Genomic DNA, 23596 nt, shown 5'->3' with positions numbered 1-23596 from the left:
TTGAATATCAGCTGTAGTAGCAGCCTAAACATAGTAGTAACAGTAGTACTACTAAACGACAGAAATTAATTTTACAACATACATCCTGGTTCTTTGTGTAGGCATCCCAAAACACATGTGCACCTCAGGGGGAATAAATAAAATTACCTTGATAGCAGATTCTGCTCCCAGGCCTATGTCTACACTCTTTGGGGACATCAAGTTCCTTTCATCTGTTAGATCAATTTTGATCAGCTGCAGGGGTGTGAGGTCCTCAGTGAGTTCTCGTTGAACGAACCGCCTCAGTAAACTCTTAAAATGACAAAACAAGCAGTTAATAATCCAGCAATTTACACAAATTCACCAAATGCAGTCAATTGTATAAAATATTTAATGATCATTACCATCAGCAGCTCAGTCAAATCTCTGGCCAAGAAGGGCAACACTGGCTCATCAGTTTGGAATTTTGTCAAGAAGGGGTTGAAAGTTCTTGAAATTGCCAGAAAGAATTGGAGTTTTGCAATAATGAAATGATCCTTTTGTGCAGCTACTATGGTGTCATATGAAGCTGTGCAGGGGACTGGAACCTTCTTTTTCTCTGCAGCATCCACATATGTCTTCAGCAGTGGCCAAACTTCAACTGCCCTTTCCGCCACTGGAACATTTTCCACCCACCTATGGCCACAAAATGGTAAGGGAAAGCAGGAGGACCCTGTCAGGCTGGTGAAATCTTCTCTCCTGGCAGGAACATTATGAAAGAGGAAGTGCATGGCTCGCAGAAGTTTTTCCAGTTGCCACATAGTAAAGCCTGCCTTTAAAGCATTGTGGATGGTGTGAAGTCCACAGCTTCCAACAGTGACAACCTGGACGCCTCCATAGAGCTCTGCATGTTCTTTTTGGAGTAGATCCACCAACTTGAAATTCACATTGGGGCCATCCATTCCAACGGATAGCAGTTGCCTCATATTCAACCGTGTGACACATTCCTGTGAATTGACACCAGGAGGAAATCTGTGTTATCAGACACAGTAAAATAGATCTCAACACTCACTGCATTATCTTGTGTGTCACATAAGCTAAGGTTGAGAGAAAGTGACAGAGTCCAATTTTGGATTAATTACTACTAGAATATGTTCGACATGACCAAAAGCATAATACTCATGGTGACTTGGCTCATGGCTCAACGTTGCCAGTCAGTATTAGTGTTTTTACAGAACCGTAGCACCTGTATTAATTGTTGGGCTTTTTAATAATAATTAATCTGCCATATATATTTTATACTTGCCTGATTTGCATGGTTGTTAATCTGGCCCATATCAATACACTTTTTTAAAAAGCATCATTTGCTAAGATTTTGTTATACATTTATTCTTTTTTCAGTCTTGCCCTGTTACACAACTTTTTTAATGAAAAGACTAAAACTAGGGCTGGGACATAAGCAATAAATCAATAATCAATTCATTGAACGATAGATGAAAATGAACTCAAAAATGTTTTCTGCCTCAATATGTGGAGATTAAGAAATGTACAACTCTAATATTAATATTTATTATCATTATTGAAATGCAGTTTTGGTTGTTGACACTGGATAGGCCATTGTGTTTTTTGTTTTGGAAAGACAGGGTCTATCCTGTTGTCTTTGGTGCAACATTTTCTAAAAGAGAGTGAGAGTCCTATTTTATTTAGTTTGTTTTATTTATTTAGAATTTTAATGCTATTATAACCCTGATATACTTTTATTTAGTTCCCCCCCCCCCCCCCCCCCCAATAAAAAACAACAAAACCTGAGCCAAATATTACATTTCTATGGCTGTGATGGGTTGTTAGAAATTAACAAAATACTAAAACATAATTGTCTTGTACCTTGGAGCTATACCCCACAGGTAAATAAATGTTGGTGGGCCTACAGGTTTCATTCAAGTAACTGCTAGACTTTTGCAAATTTCATTATGTTGTGTAACTAGGGTTGTCACGGTATGAAAATTTAACCTCACGGTTATTGTGACCAAAATTATCACGGTTTGCGGTATTATCGCGGTATTTTTTTAACAGTGTTGCATATGTTCAGAAAGCATTGATAGTCCTGTTCTACACAAACTGAAATAGTTCTGAAAAGGTTTAATATTGTTTATTAAACCTAAAATAACACAAATCCTTAGCAAAAGTGCAACTTTTCACAAGTAAAGGAACAAATAGCTTCTTTTTCTGGAACATGTTACGGTAGTCAGTGCAGGTTTAAATTATACAAATCCAAACATTCAAAACATAAACAACAAATCAAAGAAACACCACTTGTTTTCTCATATACTTGTTTTCTTCATTATCAAAATGAAAATCTAAAACTCCAGTCCACACTTGACTTGAGCGCTGTACAAGTCAACCTTAAAAAATATGTATTTAAAATAAATAGCCACTTTAAACAAATGACTAAAATAACTACTACACTATGTAATCAAATCCAAATGTTCAAGTATAAATGGCATTGAATAAGTAAACAAACCAATGACAAGGAACTAATTGTATATTTCTCTTCATCATCAACAAATAAGATGCTTCATCCAGCAACAGGGTGTCCGTGACACGGTTTAAATGCTGGCAGAGGGCGCTGCGGCTGCAGTATATAGCGACTCGTTGCATTCTCTCTCAACCAAAAGTCCTCACGTCGTGCATTTAAGCTAAAATGCTAATGTTAACTTACCTTGCACTGGCTGTAGAGACGTGGGTGATGGTCACGCAGATGTGCCATTAGATTCGAAGTGTTGCTGCCTTCTGCAGACACTTGTTTCCTGCACGTTCTGCAAACGGGATAGCCGTCTTCTATTAACTGTCCCTCAGCGTTTTTCAGAAATCCAAAATATGCCCATACTTCCGATTTAGTCTTCTTTGAGGGCTGATGGATGTCCTGGGCGCTGCCGTCTCCTCCTTCCGCCATTATTTCAGCTTCAAAATTTTGGTGCGTTGCAAAATAAAAAGTGCGTGTGCGTGCCGCGGGAACTTCAGCTGAAGCGACGGTGGCTGGTAAGGGTCACCGCGCCGAAACCGTGGCCACGGTAAACCCACCGAGATAATTTAGTTTTTTAAAAACTGGACGGTTATTTTTATTGTCAACTTTTTTACCGGGGTTTACCGCTATACCGGTTACCGTGACAACCCTATGTGTAACCAACAGTAAATTAGCCAACAACATCCTATATAATATACAAAGCCTTTGTGAATAAATAACTCTTCAAATTAGTGACCACTGAATACTGCGTAAGTAGGGCTATATATAAAATAACTTACCTTTATATGATGCAACAAATCTTCGGCCTTTCCATGTCCCAAAAACTGAGATCCAAAGTATCTGGATTGGACACGGTCGTCCTCCCAATATCGAACATGAATGTCAAGCTGTTTCTTCTTTGACGCCTGATTGAAGCTCTCATCGAACATCAATACGAATGGCCCAGCCTTGTTGATGCCATCAACAAGCTGTGTTTTGAAGAACGATGCTAATCCAAATCTGATGATGTACCCGGTTTTGTCTTTACCACACGTGAATGACTTTGCAATGTCAGAGTCAGGAAACATTTCTTTAAACAGCTCCGAAATCCCTTCATTGGAGTTCAATGAGTGGTGTTTAACAGCAGTGTTTAGACACCACAGAGCCTCCGCGCGCAGTGTTGGTGTGGCGCCCATGAACACCCGAAGGTCCGACGTTGCTGGAGCCATAGTGCTGGCCGGGAGGCTTACCGTGGCACTACTTTGCGGTGGTGGTGAAGCCGTAGAGACAGCTGAGAGTGGTAGAATTAATTGGTCTCTCCGAGCACGTATTCCATTTTTATGTTTAGTGGACTGCATATGCGAACGAAGTGCGTTAGCTCCCATCCAGTTGACAATGATGATTTTTTTACACACCGAACAATAAGCCTGCCTGTTATTACCTACTACAGGTCTGAGCCAGTCCTTAAACGCTGGGTCGTCCACCCAGCTAGCAGAAAACTTGCATTTGCCCATGAAGACGATGATGGTTGCCCACTCCAAGAAGATATGCCTTGAGGTAAATCTAAAACTAAGCGTAACAAGCCACTTCTGTTCAGCAGTTCAGACAGTTGACTGCGCGGGATGCCGAACGACCACTGACGTCATCATTATGTGACCGGATATGCTAAAGCCCCGCGAGCCCTGCATATTTCATTTTCAATTTCATTCAGAATATATTTCTATGGCGATGTTCACAATACGACACCTGATAGTCTGAAAAAAATAATACCTAATTAGGAAAAAATAATACCTCTGAGACCAAATTTAACACTTTTAATGGCCTTAAATTTGACTATTTTTATTTATCACTTTTTAATACTTTTTAAAACCCCGCGGACACCCTGTTCTCACTGGGATGGATTCTGGAACTTTATAAAGACAGACAAAGGCCTTGGGTGAAATCAAGCAAGTTATTTGACTGCTGTTGTTCCGGCATTACGTGTCTGCAGGAGTTATATGATTGGGAATTGTATCCAAAATCAACCGTTATAACTGTATGTTTAGACCCTCCATGTTTAGTATCTACTGAGACTGCTATGTACCAGCCCCTCAAAGAAAGTTCAATAAAAACTTGAATTTCAAAAACAAAAATGATGCTGTTTGGTAAACAAACTAAAGACATTGAAATCAGAATCAAAATGGACAACAATGAAATAGAAAAGGTAAATGAGTATCGATTTCTGGGAGTGATACTCACAATATCAGCTGGAGATCTCATATACATAGCATACAAAAGAAATTGGCAAAGAATATTGCAATTATGAGAAAATGTAAATTCCTTCTGGACCACAAAGCTCTACTAATCTTGTATTATGCATTTATTCTACCCTATCTTAGCTACTGCGCAGAGGTCTGGGGTAATACCTACAGTAGCCATTTGGAGGCAGTATTTAGACTTAAAAAAAGCTATTAGGATTGTACATAATGTTGGTTTCACAGACCATACTAATACACTTTTCATGAAGTCTAAAATCTTAAAACTTGAAGATCTAGTTAACCTAAAGTCAATGCAAATTTTGTAGAAAGCAAGACAGAATCAATTACCAATCAATATTCAACAGCTGTTTCTTGATAGAGAGAGTGGATACGATTTGCGGGGATCAAATAATTTCAAGGTGGTATGCGCCCGCACAACCCTCAAAACTCACTGCATATCCACAAGAGGTGTTAAGCTTTGGAATGGTTTAGACGACAACTTACAGAGTGCTGCTAGTCTACTACTATTTAAAAGACAATATAAGATGACTGTTATTGAGAAATATGTTGAGAATATGTGATGGAAACGCTTCTTGGTTTTGATTCTGACTATGTGTTGTTATATAAAAGAACAGTACAAAATATAAAATTGAATAAAATATGAATGAAAGGTTCATTAACAAAACATTTACTGTCAAAAAGTATAATATTGTAAATAGTATAATATTGTAATGTGGATTCTTGTTGCATCTTCCATCAAAACTTAATTGCCAGATATATTAAATATGTGTTATGTATTTGTCATTCAACAGGTTTGATCAATATGAGAAGACATCTTGACCAGATGGCAGAGGCCGGGACGGAGCAAGTCAAGCAACAGTCATCACATCCTACACTCATCTTTGTTTAAAAGTGCTTTTCAGTCCATCGGTCCCAGCGTGCTCTCTATAATTAATGCTTCTCTGGTTTCTGGTCAGGTCCCTGCTTACCTTAAGAACGCTGTAATCCACCCGCTTCTTAAAAAACCGAGTCTCAACCCCTCTCTCCATAGCAGCTTCAGGCCCATCTCTAAACTTCCGTTCATCTCCAAGATCTTGGAAAAGGTTGTGGCTAAACAACTCACAGCTGCTCTTGATGAACATAACATCTATGATAGCTTCCAGTCAGGTTTTCGTTGAGCTCATTGTACTGAAACAGCTCTTCTTACCCCCAAATTCCACTACCTCCGCTCCGACACGAACGCCGGAGCAAAATCGGTCCCGTTCTAGTCAATCAGAGCAATTCCACTACTGCGGCCGTGCTCCGGCAGTGCGGCGCCATGCGCCGCCCTCTGTTCCGGCGTCTGGCAAAAATAGAATCGATCCTATTTTTGCCGGACGCCGGAGCACCTCCGCAGTCAATGGACAGAAATCACAAACGCCCAACAGGAAAAGGAGCAAGCAGAACTTCCGTTTTTCACAATACATCGATAAACAAAAGGCGTTTTTTGTTTCATAAGCACAGGTTTAACAACTTTTAACAACTATCAGTGGCGGCTGAAGTTTAAATGCACAAAAGTAAGCCATAAATACAGTTTCTACTATCAAAGTAGTCACACTTTGTTGATCCAAATACTGCTGATCTGTCAACACAAATGATGGGCAGATTAAACAGTTCATGCCGATGCTTCTACCACACAACGGGTGTTTGGATCTAACTTCCGCGTTTATTGCTCGGACTGTATCGCAAGATCTCGAAAATCCCGCGCATGCTTGTTTGCCCACCTCAGGTCTCCACACCGGAGCGGAGCCGTTGTAGAGCGGGTACCAGTAAAAATTGAGTTCGGAAGCGAGCGGCTGCGGAAGGCGGGAGCGGACCGGAGTGGAGCGGAGGTAGTGGAATTTGGGGGTAAGGGTCTCTAATGACCTTCTGACTCACAGTGATGCAGGGGACTGTTCTGTTCTGGTCCTGCTGGACCTGACTGCAGCCTTTGACACTGTTGACCATCACCTGCTACTGGCGAGGTTCAGATACTGGGTATGTCTATCAGGATCTGCCGGGGGGGTGTCATTCAGGGAAAAGTCATGGACTATAACCTAATTTATATTACTAGTTTGCAGTGTAACTGCCTTTGTACTTCAATATGCATATTTGTTCATTTAATAAAAAAAACAGCCACTTTGACATTTATACCCCATTCTTTTTTTTAACTATTCAGAAAAGCCCGTCCTTGCACAGTCAAAAAAGTAACTAAGTAACTTTTACTCTGACTACATTTGAAATAAGCTACTTTTTACTTTTACTTGAGTACATTTTGAGGCAGGTAATTAGGCCCGAGCAGCGAAGCGCTGCGAAGGCCTATTGTATCTGCTCCGTTTATTAGGCCCGAGCAGCGAAAGCGCTGCGAAGGCCTCTTGTTTTTGCTCTGATTATTCTTTCTTTCTTTCTTTCTTTCTTTATTATTCCGGTGCCACTTTGAATGGCTTTTTGGGGACCTTAACATACCCCAAAACTCACAATATTTTGCACACTTGTCAGGCCTGGTGAAAAATTTTATATTTTAAAGGTCTCAAAAAAATCGCAAAGAAAATGGCTGAACAGCGCCCCCTACAAACTGAAAAAAACCCCTCTCCATAAAGCTTAGTTTATCGTACAGTTATGAAATTTGGTACACTTGTAGTACTCAACGGTCCGCACAGAAAAGTCTCTTGCAAGCATGGTCAATATCAAACAGGAAGTCGGCCATTTTGGGTTGAAATGGCGATTTTAGCCGTTTTGGCCGTTTTTAGGGTCCGTTTCTGATTGGATTGCTCGATCATTTTTCGCACGATTGTCTCAAAAATTGTGTAAAATTGCTCAGAAGGGATGGGCGAACAAAATGAGACGAGGATTCTGAGTTTTCGTATATGTTGAAGGGGCGGGGCCAGGCCTCAAAGTTTGACTACTCGCCAAAAATATTTAAATTGCTATAACTTCATAACTGAATGGAATAGAGTTACCAAACTTTCTGTGGTCATTCGTCATCCACCCACAAAGTAAATTGAATGGTCAGATGGTGACATCACACAAGCCCCGCCCCCTCAGGACCAAAAAGATCAAGTTTTACTGTGAAAGGTCCCAAATTGCCCCATTTCACTTAATCACCACGAATTTGTAGCTGGTAACTCAAGACAAGTGGGGGTTGCTTGGCGTCACTTTATAGGAGTTTTCGGCAGAGGGCGGGGCTGTGGCGGCGCGGCGAAGTCAGGCATACCACCGTGGCCTTACGTTTGCCTCCCATTTCGTCATTTCTAAAGATATCGTCACGAAACTTCTTGTGAGTGATCCTAGTCCGGCCCCCCAAAAGATCTGATGTGAACATCCGGTGGGCGTGGCCTATTTTCTGAAATAGCGCCCTCTAGGACCATTAAAACTGTCAGCCCCAAGCCATGCTTTGACTGAGGATTACGAAATTTGGTACACTAATGTGGTGTCTCAGGACCTAAAAAAAAGTCTCTTGGAGCCAAGTGCAAAGTCGCACAGGAAGTCGGCCATTTTGGTCCAAGTGCGCGATTTAGTGGTTTTCACACACGTTGTTTGGAGAGTGATGCTCCGTCGCCCTTTTCACCAAACACCTTCAAACTTCTGCTATATACTCTTAAGACAAAGAGGAAAAGATTCAACCGTCGGATTTTAAATAAGTATAAAAGTGTGGGCGTGGCTAAGCCTCAAACTTTGACCTTTCGCCATGCCACTCTTTTTCTCACAGCTCCCTATTGGACTCCTTTTACCCAATCACCAGGAATCTCTGGTAAATAGCAGCAGACAAGTTGAGGTCACTTGGTCTCCAGTACTGGAAGGTTTTGAAAAAAGGCGGGGCTTTGGGAGCATGGCGAAATTCGCCATCACGCCATGGAAATACGTTTGCCTCTCATTTCTTCATTTATCGTGATATCACCTCAAAATTTGTTGTGAGTGATCCTAGTCTGACCCCCAATAGAAATGGTCAGTTTAAGTTTGTGGGCGTGGCCTATTTTCTGAATTAGCGCCCCCTAGGACCATTAAAACTGTCAGCCCCAAGCCATGCTTTGACTGAGGATTACGAAATTTGGTCCACTAATGTGGTGTCTCAGGACCTACAAAAAAGTCTCTTGGAGCCAAGTGCAAAGTCGCACAGGAAGTCGGCCATTTTGGTCCAAGTACTCGATTTAGTGGTTTTCGCACACGTTGTTTGGAGAGTGATGCTCCATCGCCCTTTTCACCAATCGCCTTCAAACTTCTGCTATATCCTCTTAAGACATAGAGGAAAAAATTCAACCGTCGGATTTTAAATAAGTATAAAGGTGTGGGCGTGGCTAAGCCTCAAACTTTGACCTTTCGCCATTACATTACTTGACTTAATAACTCCCATGTGCACGATCAGATCTATATCAAACTTTGTCTGTGTGATCACTGACCACATCTCAAGGCAACGTCATTGTGGACAGCTGACAACACCTAAGCCCCGCCCCCTGACAACAGGAAGTCTATTGTTTTATGGTGAAATGCCCATATTTGTCCCCTCTAATCTAGTCAACATGACACTAAGGTCATGCACTGTCTTCATGATGTTGTAATGACCATTCTGATCTGATAACTTTCCAGAAAGGGAGGGGCTTTGATGCCATAGCGAATTCTGGCATGACGCCGTGACCTTACGTTTGATCGTAATTTCCACAAACAGCCTCCCATCTGCACGAGACTGAACATGACAATCAACAATGATGCCCTTTATCGAATGAGACACAAACAGTTGGTCAGATTTGTATGTTGTCACCACAGCGCCCCCTACACACCATTAAAACTGTAATAACTCCTACAGACCAGGTCGTTACTGCACCAAACTTGCTATGTGTCATCACACAAAGGCACCCAACACAATCCTGTGGTAATTGGTTGATATCCCTTTAGCTCCGCCCCCTGATAGATATTAGGCCCTGAATAACACATGCATGATGCAATTCACACCAAACTGCACACAAATGACTGTTATCAACCTATAAACTTCTTCATTGATTAATTCCTAAATTTGAGACAGCGCCCCCTAGATACATAAAACCTTTGTAACTTCTGCAAAAACGCTCCAAACTATATCAAACTTTGTGGGAGTCATCACACAACTGCAATAAACACATGTATGTGCTCACTTGTTCAATTCACTTTAACTCCACCCACTTACAGCTTTTTGTCTCTAGATGACCCATGCAACGTTTGATTGATGCCAAATTAACAGAAAACCATCTTTGATGACCAAAGATGACCTCTATGGCATTTTGTTGTAAATGGTCACAGCGCCTCCTAGATGGGTTCAAACTTTATTAACTTCTAAAGACAAGGTCAGAATGGCATTATACTTGGCTTGTGACATCACGTGACTGCACCAAACACATTGATTGAGTTGTTGGTTCAAATCCCTGTAGCTCCGCCCCTTTCACTCACTGGCTTTAGATAACGCACACAACGTCCGATTGATGCCAAAATAACAGAAAACCATCTTTGTCAACCAACGCTGACCTCAATGGGACTTTTCTGTAGTTGGTCACAGCGCCCCCTAGATATCTTTAACCTTCAATGACTTAAAAAAACATGGTCAGAATAGCATTAAAGTTGGTCACTGTCATCACACCATCAGTGTGGTAAAGATAGAGTATGCCCTAGTGGTGAGACGTGTAATTCAATGGTAAGCTCAGAGGGGATGCTGAGTCATGGTGAGGTGCGGACAAGGTGACCGTTAGCGGTTTCTGGTGTCGGGGTGGTGGACTTTCTGTTCCGGGGACGTGCCCTGGTGCCCCGGGCTGCCGGCCAGGCCGGAGCGGCGCGGAGCTGCGAGGGCCGAACGACGCTGCTTGCAGCTTTAATTCTTTCTTTCTTTCTTTCTTTTTTCTTCCGCGTCTTTGAATGGCCTTTAGGGGGTCTTGGCATATCCAAAAAGTCACCAAATTCTGGCTCAATATAGAAAGTGCGTGAAATTTACGTATTTCACTGGCGATGTGAAAGTTCGTAAAAAAGTGGCTGAACAGCGCCCCCTAGAAAGTGAAAAATACCCCTCTCCATAAAGCTTAGTTTATCGCACGGTTATGAAATTTGGTATACTTGTAGTACTCAACAGTCCGCACAGAAAAGTCTCTTGCAACCATGGTCAATATCAAACAGGAAGTCGGCCATTTTGGGTTGAAATGGCGATTTTTAGCCATTTTGGCCATTTCTAGGGTCTATATTTGGTTGAACAGTTTGGTCATTTTTCGCACGATCGTCTCAAAAATAGTGTGCGATCGAACAGAAGCGATGGACGATTCAAATGAGAAAATAAAATTGACTTTTCGTAAATACTGAAGGGGCGGGGCCAGGCCTCAAAGTTCGAGCATTCGCCAAAAAAATTCAAATTGCTATAATTTCATAAATGAAAGAATTACAGTTAAAGTAACTTTCTATGGACAATCGTCATCACCCCCCGAAGACAAATGAATGGTTGATTGATGATGTCACATAAGCCCCGCCCCCTCAGGACGTAAAAGGTCAAGTTTTACTGGGAAATTTTCTAAAATTCGCCCTTTCAAATAATCATCCCAAATTTGTAGCAGGTAACTGAAGACAAGTTGGGGTTGCTTGGCATCACTTTATGGGAGTTTTCTGCAGAAGGCGGGGCTGTGGCGGCGCGGCGAAGTCAGGCGTACCGACGTGGCCTTACGTTTGCCTTCCATTTCGTCAATTCTAGAGATATCGCCACGACACTTCTTGGGAGTGATCCTAGTCCGGCCCCCAAAAGAATCTGATGTGAACATCCGGTGGGCGTGGCCTATTTTCTGAAATAGCGCCCCCTAGGACCATTAAAACTGTCAGCCCCAAGCCATGCATTGCCTGAGGAGTACGAAATTTGGTACACTTATGTGGTGTCTCAGGAACTACAAAAAAGTCTCTTGGAGCCAAGCGCCAAGTCGCACAGGAAGTCGGCCATTTTGGTCCAAGTACTCTATTTAGTGGTTTTCGCACACGTTGTTTGGAGAGTGTTGCACCATCGCCCTTTTCACCAATCACCTTCAAACTTCTGCTATAGACTCTTATGTCAAAGGGGAAAAAATTCAACCTACGGATTTTAAATAAGTATAAAGGTGTGGGCGTGGCTAAGCCTCAAACTTTGACCTGTCGCCACGCCACTCTTTTTTTCACAGCTCCCTATTGGACTCCTTTTAACCAATCACCAGCAATCACTGGCAAATAGCAGCAGACAAGTTCAGGTCACTTGGTCTATAGTACTGGCAGGTTTCGAATAAAGGCGGGGCTTTGGGAGCATGGCGAAATTCGTCATCACACCATGGAAATACGTTTGTCTCTCATTTCTTCAATCATTGTGACATCGCCACACAATTTCTGATGAGTGATCTTACTCTGACCCCTAATAGAATTGGACAGCTTAAGTTTGTGGGCGTGGCCTATTTTCTGAAATAGCGCCCCCTAGGACCATTAAAACTATCAGCCCCAAGCCAGGCTTTGAGTGAGGATCACGAAATTTGGCACACTAATGTAGTGTCTCAGGACCTACAAAAAAGTCTCTTGGAGCCAAGTACAATGTCGCACAGGAGGTCGGCCATTTTGGTCCAAGTACTCGATTTAGTGGTTTTCGCACACGTTATTAGGAGAATGATGTCTCGTCGTCCTTTCCACCGATCACCTTCAAACTCCTGCTATATACTCTTAAGACATAGAGGAAAAAATTCAACCGTCGGATTTTAAATAAGTATAAAGGTGTGGGCGTGGCTAAGCCTCAAACTTTGACCAGTCGCCATTATGTTACTTGACTTAATAACTCCCATGTGCATGATCAGATCAATTTCAAACTTTGTCTGTGTGATCACTGACCACATCTGAAGACACTGACAATGTGGAGAGCTAACATCACCTAAGCCCCGCCCCCTGACTACAGGAAGTCTACTGTTTTATGGTGAAATGCCCATATTTGTCCCCTCTAATTTAGTCAACATGACACTAAGGTAATGCACTGTCTTCATGATGTTGTAATGACCATTCAGATCTGATAGCTTTTCAGAAAGGGAGGGGCTTTGATGCCATGGCGATTTCTGGCGTGACGCTGTGACCTTACGTTTGACTGTAACTTCCACAAACAGCCTCCGATTTGCCCGAGACTGAACATCACATCACCAGTGTGGTAAAGATAGAGTATCTCCTAGTGGTGAGACTTGTAATGGTGGGCTCAGAGGGGATGCTGAGTCAGGGTGAGGTGTGGACGAGGAGGCCGTTCACGGTTTCTGGTGTCTGGGTGGTTGACTTTCTGTTCTGCCAGTCGTGCCCTGGTGCCCCCGGCTGCCGGCCAGGACGGAGAAGCGCGGAGCTGGGTTTGGAGAGCGTCGGGGATGGAGCGGAGGGGGTGCGGAAGGAGGGCGAGCAGCTTCGCTGCGAGGGCCGAACGACGCTGCTTGCAGCTTTAATTAGGCCCGAGCAGTGAAGCTGCGAAGGCCTATTGTATCTGCTCCGTTTCTTATTATTTCTTTCTTTTTCTTCCACGTCTTTGGGTGGCCTTTAGGGGGTCTTAGCATATCCAAAAACTCACCAAATTCTGGCCCAATATAGAAAGTGCGTGAAATTTACGTATTTCACTGGCAACGTGAAAGTTGGTAAAAAAAATGTTTCGACAGCGCCCCCTGGAAAGTTAAAAATACCCCTCTGCTTTGACCTTTTTTCATAGTAGAGTTATGAAATTTGGTACACTTATAGAACTCAACAATACGCACAGAAAAGCCTCTTGCACCCATGGTCAATATCAAACAGGAAGTCGGCCATTTTGGACTAAAGTGGCCATTTTGACCCCGTTTTGGCCATTTCTAGGGTCTATATTTGGTTGAACAGTTTGGTCATTTTTCGCACGATCGTCTCAAAAATAGTGTGCGATCGAACAGAAGCGATGGACGATTAAAATGAGAAAATAAAATTGACTTTTCGTAAATACTGAAGGGGCGGGACCAGGCCTCAAAGTTCAAGCACTCGCCAAAAAAATTCAAATTGCTATAATTTCATAAATGAAAGAATTACAGTTAAAGTAACTTTCTATGGACAATCGTCATCGCCCCCCGAAGACAAATGAATGGTCGATTGATGATGTCACATAAGCCCCGCCCCCTCAGGACTTAAAAGGTCAAGTTTTACTGGGAAATTTTCAAAAATTCGCCCTTTCAAATAATCATCCCAAACTTGTAGCAGATAACTGAAGACAAGTTGGGGTTGCTTCGCGTCACTTTATGGGAGTTTTCTGCAGAAGGCGGGGCTGTGGCGGCGCAGCGAAGTCAGGCGTACCGACGTGGCCTTACGTTTGCCTTCCATTTCGTCATTTCTGGAGATATCGCCACGACACTTCTTGGGAGTGATCCTAGTCCGGCCCCCAAAAGAATCTGATGTGATCATCCGGTGGGCGTGGCCTATTTTCTGAAATAGCGCCCCCTAGGACCATTAAAACTGTCAGCCCCAAGCCATGCTTTGACTGAGGATCACGAAATTTGGCACACTAATGTAGTGTCTCAGGACCTACAAAAAAGTCTCTTGGAGCCAAGTGCATAGTCGCACAGGAAGTCGGCCATTTTGGTCCAAGTACTCGATTTAGTGGTTTTCGCACACGTTGTTTGGAGAATGATGTCTCATCGTCCTTTCCACCGATCACCTTCAAACTCCTGCTATACACTCTTAAGACATAGAAGAAAAAATTCAACCATCGGATTTTAAATAAGTATTAAGGTGTGGGCGTGGCTAAGCCTCAAACTTTGACTTGTCGCCACGCCACTCTTTTTTTCACAGCTCCCTATTGGACTCCTTTTAACCAATCACCAGCAATCACTGGCAAATAGCAGCAGACAAGTTGAGGTCACTTGGTCTGTAGTACTGGCTGGTTTCGAATAAAGGCGGGGCTTTGGGAGCATGGCGAAATTCGCCATCACGCCATGGAAATACGTTTGTGTCTCATTTCTTCAACCATTGTGACATCGCCACACAATTTCTGATGAGTGATCTTACTCTGACCCCTAATAGAATTGGACAGCTGAAGTTTGTGGGCGTGGCCTATTTTCTGAAATAGCGCCCCCTAGGACCATTAAAACTATCAGCCCCAAGCCAGGCTTTGAGTGAGGATCACGAAATTTGGCACACTAATGTAGTGTCTCAGGACCTACAAAAAAGTCTCTTGGAGCCAAGCGCAATGTCGCACAGGAGGTCGGCCATTTTGGTCCAAGTACTCGATTTAGTGGTTTTCGCACACGTAATTAGGAGAATGATGTCTCGTCATCCTTTCCACCGATCACCTTCAAACTCCTGCTATATACTCTTAAGACATAGAGGGAAAATTTCAACCGTCGGATTTTAAATAAGTATAAAGGTGTGGGCGTGGCTAAGCCTCAAACTTTGACCAGTCGCCATTACGTTACTTGACTTAATAACTCCCATGTGCATGATCAGATCAATTTCAAACTTTGTCTGTGTGATCACTGACCACATCTGAAGACAGTGACAATGTGGACAGCTGACATCACCTAAGCCCCGCCCCCTGACTACAGGAAGTCTACTGTTTTATGGTGAAATGCCCATATTTGTCCCCTCTAATTTAGTCAACATGACACTAAGGTAATGCACTGTCTTCATGATGTTGTAATGACCATTCAGATCTGATAGCTTTTCAGAAAGGGGGGGCTTTGATGCCATGGCGATTTCTGGCGTGACGCTGTGACCTTACGTTTGACTGTAACTTCCACAAACAGCCTGCGATTTGCCCGAGACTGAACATCACATCACCAGTGTGGTAAAGATAGAGTATCTCCTAGTGGTGAGACGTGTAATGGTGGGCTCAGAGGGGATGCTGAGTCAGGGTGAGGTGTGGACGAGGAGGCCGTTCACGGTTTCTGGTGTCGGGGTGGTTGACTTTCTGTTCTGCCAGACGTGCCCTGGTGCCCCCGGCTGCCGGCCAGGATGGAGAAGCGCGGAGCTGGGTTTGGAGAGCGTCTGGGATGGAGCGGAGGGGGTGCGGACGGAGGACGAGCAGCTTCGCTGCGAGGGCCGAACGACGCTGCTTGCAGCTTTAATTTTACTTGTAATTGAGTAAAATTTTATGAAAGTAATTATACTTTTACTTAAGTACAACATTTTAGTACTCTTTCCACCTACATATATATATATATATATATATATATATATATATATATATATATATATATATAGTGACAGACTGCTGCATCCTAGATGCATGAAGGAGCGTTTCCGAAGGTCCTTCCTCCCTGTAGCTGTTAGACTGTACAATCAGAACTGCTCCCAAAAAAAACAGTTGTCGGCATCAGTGCTGTAATAACTTCTACAATTATAACTTACACATTACTTTTTCTCAGCTTATACATGCAATAATTTATTGAAGGCTACATGTCTACTTTTTAATGAATGGGTAAAAAATAAACAATCTGCACTCTTTTAATCATCTTAAACTTTTAAAACTATTTTAACATCTTCAGTATCCTGCTATGCTTACACATTATGTGTGCGCTTATATAAACAACTGTATTGTACTCTGCTCTGGTAACTATTGTCCATGATGTAAATATGTAATAACTGTGCTTCTGTTCTGTGTCCTGCATTGTTTGTATATGTGTGATGTTGCTGCTGACACAACCAAATTTCCCCTTGTGGGACTATTAAAGGATTATTCTATTCTATTCTATTCTATATATATATATATGCTAGCCAAGTGTATGTTTGACATAAAAGCAAATGTGAAAAATAAACGTTTACATTTTTTAAAACACTATTATGTATTTGTAGTTGTGCACAATTAAATTCAGAATAACATCTAGTAAAATTAAATTCCATATGCATATAATATGTCACTCACAAGGGGGTGTTGCAGCACCCTCAACACCCCAACTTCCCACGGCCTTGGCCAAGAGCGGCTTTTAAAAACACACCCCAAGCATAAACATATATTAAAAGCTGTGTTTGTAGTCAACAACGGGTCATAAACGATAACATTTTGTCGATGTTAAAGGTGTTTCACATTAATGTACAATAAAAATGGCTTCAATTGCAACAGTTGAGTAGCTAACACGTTAGCATGCTTACTAAAGTTGAACTCACCTGTCTAAACTTTGCTGCGCGACCAACGCATTCTGTTCCGCCATGGTAGAAAAAGTTGGTCTTCGGCTTGGACAGGATTAACTCCGCAACAAATGACACATAAAATTACGATTGGGTCACTTGCTGCAGCTGAGGGTGGCGAGAAATTAGCGAGAAGGCTAACTAGCTACGTAGGCCTTAAACGGTGCGTCAGCTGCTAACGAGCTAAGAGTTAAACTATTCCCTTGAGGTCATCGCTGTGCAACAGCATTTACCTGTGGTATTTTAAGTGAAAATATACTTTAAACCTGTCATGGTCTGTTTTAGCTTGACCATTTGACTCCATTTACTGTCCGTCTCTGCTTGCCTTCGTCATGAAAACAAAGACCAGACCGCAAAGGGAACTTGTGAGGCGCGATGGGAAATGTAGTTTTATCAAACAGACCAACGCAGCTCTGTGACTAAAGCACGTTTCACACAGAAATAATTTAACGTGCTTTCCAGCTGCAAGGAAAATATATGAGAACAGTTAGTTGTAGATTTTAAAATCAAATTTTGAATGCACAATTAAAATTAGGTCTAAAAAAGTCTGAGCAGTTAAAGCGACCTGGCTGGAGCCAACATATTGCTCAATGCCATAGAGAGGCTAAAGAAGCATAAAGGTTGGGTATCTGCTGGGAAACAGAAGGATGGACCTGAATTTGAAAGAAAAAGTTGGTTTATGCCAAATACAAGTATGCCATTCGCTATTTGAATCCAGTATATATGAATTAGTATGAGGACTGCTGTAAAGACTCTGACACTAGTCAGTGACTCGATGCAACCTGCTGGGTTCCTTATATAGGAAACTTGTTACTGATTGGCTTAATGACCTGACCTGTATCGGAATGTTTACTGTGTGAAGGTCCTTGAGACGACTCTGGTCCTGATTTAGATGGCTTTAGATGTATAATCCAATTTAATTGAATTTCATGCACAAATTCATGTGTAGATGAAATAGCTCTGATAATGAGATGATTAAAGCATTAGCCTCTCCTGCACACAGTGACACCAGATATACATCATGTTACTGGACATATTGGATTAGTGCTCTCTATACATTTTAGTCTCCTCGATAACTTTGAGCTTTAATGTAGTTTCTTTTTAGCCAATGCTATTATGTATTCTTATTCATTCTTTCAAAATGATATATTTTACTTTATCTATTTATTGTTCTTGTATTTTAATTGATGTGTCTGTTAAAAAAGCATTCATTCATTCATTCAAAGTGCAGAAGGAGCAGCAGAAACAATTACAGTTTTGAAGCTGTCAGCTAAGTTAAACCATGCTAATATTGTTAAGCTGGCTTTTGCATGATCTTCGTTACCACCCTCTCCTTTTTCTGTTCTTTTCCGCCTTTCCCAGATCCACTCTTTACTATTCAATTTCTTTCTCCCTTTCGTTAAATTTTTATCAGTTTAGATTTTTTTTTTCATTTTAAACAAATTTTTAAATTATTTTTGAGATTTAAAATGTTCTGTACTTGTGAAGCGCCTCATGATTTTTATCTTGAGAGGCGCTATATAGGAGATTGTTTTCTTTCCTTCTTTTGTTTTCTAATGTTATTATTATTGTTGTGGCTGCACAGTGGTGCAGTGGTTAGAGCTGTTGCCTGGCAGCAAGAAGGTCCTGGGTTTGCTTCCCAGCCTGGGATTTTTCTGCATGGAGTTTGCATGTTCTCCCTGTGCATGTGTGGGTTCTCTGTCTAAAGAAACCCTTAAGCATGATATTCCATCTAAATCAGGGGTGTCAAACTCATTTTAGCTCAGGGGCCACATTGAGGGAAATCTAGTCCCAAGTGGGCCGGACCGGTAAATTAAAAACAACTTCAGATTGTTTTCTTTGTTTTAATACAATCAATATAAAACAAGGCTGGAGCCTGAGGACAGTGTATCCAAAATAGTACAACACCTGAAGTGTACTTGAAAATTTGAAAAAAATAATCAATAAATAAAATAAACATTCCTTAGTGATTCAAAGAGCTAACAGATCACATGGCTAGATCAGTTTCATGCAGCACTTAAAGTACCAGCACATCGATATCAGAAGTCACATCCTGAGTGGCGGCCAACTTCAGGATGTGATTCAAGTTCTTGAGTGAGCCTTGAGCGCAGCTTTGTTTTATTTATACTCATTACAGAGGAAACTTGCTCACAAAGATACGTTTATTTTCACTCTACATTGTAAAGTATGGAAATAAAGTTTACACAACCATCTCGCGGGCCAGACTTAACCCGCTTGCGGGCCGGATCCGGCCCGCGGGCCGCATCTTTGACACCCCTGGTCTAAATTGTCCTTAGGTATGAGTGTGTGTGTGTGTGCATGATTTTTTTTGTCCTGCGTGTCTCTGTGTTGCCTTGCAATGGACTGGCACTCTGTACAGCGTGTGCCCTGCCTGATTGCCCATTGACCGCTGGAGATAGCCCCCCCCCCCCCCCCCCATGTGGACAAGCGGGTTTCGACAATGGATGGATGAATTATTATTGTTATTAAATGGTGAAAATTGACCCACACTTGTACAGCCCCTTACACTACAGTGCATCATTCATCCATTATTATATTAGGACTACATTTAAATTATTATTATATTATAGTATATTACGGTGGCAGAGGTGTTAGGTGCCTGGCCCGTAAGCTGAGGGTTGCAGGCTCGTGTCCCATCTGTCACAGCCATTGTGTCCTTGGGTAAGACGCTTCACCCTCCTTGTCTTCTGGTGGTGGTCAGAAGGATGTGTGGCACCTGGGCTAAGCAGTCTCACCTCTGTCAGTGCACCACCTCAAGGCAGCTGTGGCCATGATGTAGCTCATCACCAGTGTGTGAATGACTGGTTGTTGAAGTTGTAAAGTTCCTTGGGTGGTTGTAGAACCCTAGAAGGACCGTGGTCAAGCCAGCCGAGGGTAGTGCTCTTACAAAGATTAGGTCTGCGCATACATTGTGCATTATGGTAAAAATGCATTGGTGCACCGTTGCAGGAGAAAACATGAAGAAGTGAGAGGCTTAACCAAGAGTCACCACTATATTCATCCATTCATTCTTTTCCTGTTATCCAGAGTCGGGTCACAGGGGCAGCAGCCTAAGCCAAAAGGCCCAGACTTCGCTCTCCCCATCCACTTGGGCCAGCTCCTCCGGGTGAATCTTACGGTGTTCCCTGGCCAGCTGAGAGACATAGTCCCTCCAACGTGTCCTGGGTCTTCCTTTGGGTCTCCTCCCAGTTGGACGTGCACGAGAGCAATGTTAATTTAAACAAAACAAAATATATGTTATTCTTCTTCTGATGCAATTACCTTCAACTTGTGTAAAGGAAATGTTAAGTACACCTACTTGAAACTGTAAAGAAATAAGTGAAATTCACATTCCACACTTTGGATCAATAAGCTATATTTATGTTTATATAAAATAATTATTGTAAAATACCAAAATGAACACTGACAGTTTGAAATTATGCCACTCAATGGAAATAAAATAAAAAAATCTGTACAATGTGCAGTAATATTTGTAAACATGGCAGGAAATGACATCATACCATCAAAACATTAAAGGTGTTACTTTAATATTAACTGAGCTCCAGCACCCCCTCTCCCACCCCTGCTTGCTGCTACCACCCAAGGCTGTGTCCAATTTCAGGGGTTTTGTGCTCATAAGGTCAGATTTTAAGACCAGTGACGTCACAGCGATGACTGCCCAAATTTAGAGTGCTCAGAATGTGGTCTTGAAATCCGTTCTTCTTATCCCGAATTTGAGAACAGGCGTGGTGTAGTCTCTTCACTTCGATAAATCCTGAGATGCAATGCAGGGTATCACACAGATGGATGTGAGCGTTTTCATGTTTTTCAGTACCCCAAATTACTCATGAAGCTAGTTTAAGTTGACATGAAATTGATAAAAACTTTTAGACTTAAAAAAAAAAGGCTAATAATACTATACCAGCGTCTCAGTTGCTATGTGACAGGGCAGCGGGATTGATCAGGCAGACGCCAAAAATCTTAAACCCCCTGACCCGGGAGCCACAAACACTTAGGCAGACCAAGGCACCACACTCCACACCAGGTGTGGCAGGGGGAGGGAAGACAAAGATCTATATCATCGAAAGAAGTCCCAGGAGAAGAGAGGAGTCAAAGGCCCCACCTGACATATACAGTCATACACAAACACAGTCACACACTCCCTCCCTCATGCTCACACATGCACATACAACCCAAGACTTACAAAAATGCACATCGGACACCCACTCATGCTCCCCAGTCACACCCTATTCACTCTGGTCCTGGTACTGCTGCACATGGGGTACAACCATCACCGGTTACCAGAGTTTGACCCTTTCTGCTGGGGTGCTGATGAGCAGGCTCCCCCGCCCAACGCTGAGCACAGCAACCCACCACCCCAGACCCTAACCAGACGGCCAGATCTCCCTCCTAGCCTCCAGCCCCTAGCCTGGCAAGCCAGACTAAATAATAAATTTATTTAGTCTGGCAATACTTTATTGACGGCTCTCGGTTGTGAGGTGGGTTCTACCGTTGTCTTTCAAATGATCTCCGCATTCCACTGGACAATGAATGTGACATACTCTTGTTTCACTCTGTGTCATCATCCCACCCACCAGGCATATAGAGTGCCCTGATTGGCCCACAAAGCGGATAAAGCTCTACGATTTGTTCACTAAGCAGATAGAGCACTATGATTGGCCCACCATTATGGACCAATCACATTTCTTTGTGTGTTTGAAACCCCTCTAGAGAGCTGTGATTGGCTAGCCAGAGTCCTGGTAGGAGCTGCGGAGGTTCCAATGGAGCGTGCTTAGACCAAACTTTGCAAAGCAAGAATTTGGTCTAGTTCACTAGGCTATCCAGCCCCAGGAAGCCAAGCAACAACAGAGGTGTGCTAAGACCCCTAGTCTCCCTCCGCCTTCTCCAATATAGTGTTGTGTGTTGATGAGGTGTATTCCATGGCTGTGGTGAGCGGGCAGTGCGGGCATTGTCTGGCCTATGCCGGCTGATGCCACCGCATCACCCCACTTGCACCCACAGCCCTCTGTGTCTAAGTACAGTTTAAAATTGGAAGTGGGCACCGGCACTCGGGATGAGGCTGAGAAGTCCCCCTACCCCTAACCCTTACAAAAAGGCTGGCCACCCCAAGTGCCATCCCTAAACTGAGACAGTAAAACGTATATGATATCTGAATGATTACAACATTAATTCTAAAACATATGAACATTAAAAACATAAAATCTGAAACATTTAAACAATAAAATATCAAATGTAAGATGACATATTCATAGTGAAGCTTAAACTTCTGATTGTAAATGAATGCAGCACAGCTGCAATCAGCGGTCTCCATCCACATTGACCCAGGAAGGAATCAAGTGGTGCCAGAAGTTGGTTTTGTGCAAAAGAAAAGAACAAAAAATATCCCAGTAAGTAAAATTAAGCTTGCTAAGTAAACTTTGCTGACATTAGATTGTCACCAGTACTGGGTGCAGCAGCTGTATGAGATTTGGTTGCAGGCAGTTCTTGAAGTGGAAAAAAAAATTGCCAGTACTTAGGAATGTTCTGCTGAGCTGCGGTAGCCTCATGGAGGGGGCCATCGGCTAGCGCACTGCTGCTAACCACTTAAACATTCTCCCTCTCCTGTTAAAAACATTTTACTCTGACATTGAATGTGCTACTACTAGTTTAGGCAAGGCAGCTTTATTTCTAGAGCACATTTCAAACACAGAGGCAATTCAATGTGCTTTACAATCATCAGGACATGATATGAAAACAACATAAAACACAAATTAAAGTACACATAGACAGAATTACAGTTTAGAGCTAAAGGAGAAGACTAAGTTACAGCACAGTTTTAAACAACACTAGGGCTGGGGCACATCTGAGGTCATAGGGATGCTGATTCCATATGTGAGCGGCATAGTAACTAAATGCATCTCCACCATGTTTGGTTCTGACCCGAGGTTCTACCAGCTGATTGGTTTCTAAGGATCTCAGAGGCCTATTGGGTGTATATATACAGGAACGAGATTGGACATGTATCTTGGCCCCTTGCCACTGAGTGGTTTATAAACTAGTCGTAGCACTTTGAAGCCTATACTGTAGTTTACTGGTAACCAGTGTAGGGATCTAAGAACAGGAGTGATGTGCTCCGTTCTCTTAAGCCCCCTTCAGACAGGCCATGAAAAATGGAAATGTTCAGGACTCTGTCTGTAAGACCCTTGTGTCTGAATACAAACATCTGGATAACGTTTTCCGTAATTAAACCGGACCACGCCCCTGGTAACAGGTCCAGACTTGTCACGGACAAGGTGGCTGCTTCAGACTGGTGAGGTCGAGTTCCGGACAGGGAGGAGGGGGGGACCGGGGTAACGCTGTGCGCACCTAGATAGCTCGCTCCTGTAGCATGCGGCGAACCACGGCAGCTCGCCTCCTACGGTACCGTCTGGACGCGCGACGGAGCGCTTCACACTGCTTCCGTGATTCCTTTAACCATTGAGCTTCGTCATCCAGGTCTCTTTTGCGTCTTCGTGTGCGCAGAATTATGCTTAACATAAGTCCGATCAGTGAGAAGAATTCTATCTCTTCGTCTGCAATGCTTGACTGAATGGCTTTGTTTGGGTAGATGACGCATGTACGCCTGCCGCACCACACAATATCTGGGTACAGCCTTCCCACCCCCTCCCCCTCAGACATCTGGAACTTTTCCCTGGTGTGTGAAGGCAGCCGAAAGGACAAGTTCCGGTACAAAAGTGGTGTGTCTGAAAACACAGTTCTGGTTAAA

The 23596-nt window shown here is 42.8% G+C and overlaps 1 protein-coding gene across 4 annotated transcripts in view; it reads right to left on the bottom strand.

The window, feature by feature from the left end:
• marchf5 (membrane-associated ring finger (C3HC4) 5) overlaps nt 1–17187 on the bottom strand; it is a 41882-nt gene extending 24695 nt beyond the window's left edge. For 3 of the 4 annotated variants that reach the window (XM_054738605.2, XM_070542311.1, XM_070542309.1), the window contains exons 1-3: nt 16810–17187; nt 384–965; nt 148–291 (exon numbers count right to left, since the gene is read on the bottom strand). In XM_054738605.2, the coding sequence (XP_054594580.2) occupies nt 148–291; nt 384–944 (705 nt within the window). In that variant the 5' untranslated portion in view covers nt 945–965; nt 16810–17187. The remainder of the gene's footprint in view (nt 1–147; nt 292–383; nt 966–16809) is intronic. The other variant, XM_070542310.1, reaches the window with a different exon arrangement.
• Between the last annotated feature and the right edge of the window lie 6409 nt (nt 17188–23596).

This window comes from Nothobranchius furzeri, chromosome 12 (assembly GCF_043380555.1).
Source record: "Nothobranchius furzeri strain GRZ-AD chromosome 12, NfurGRZ-RIMD1, whole genome shotgun sequence".
Classification (NCBI taxonomy): domain Eukaryota; kingdom Metazoa; phylum Chordata; class Actinopteri; order Cyprinodontiformes; family Nothobranchiidae; genus Nothobranchius; species Nothobranchius furzeri.
This window is presented reverse-complemented; position numbering and strand designations above follow the sequence as displayed.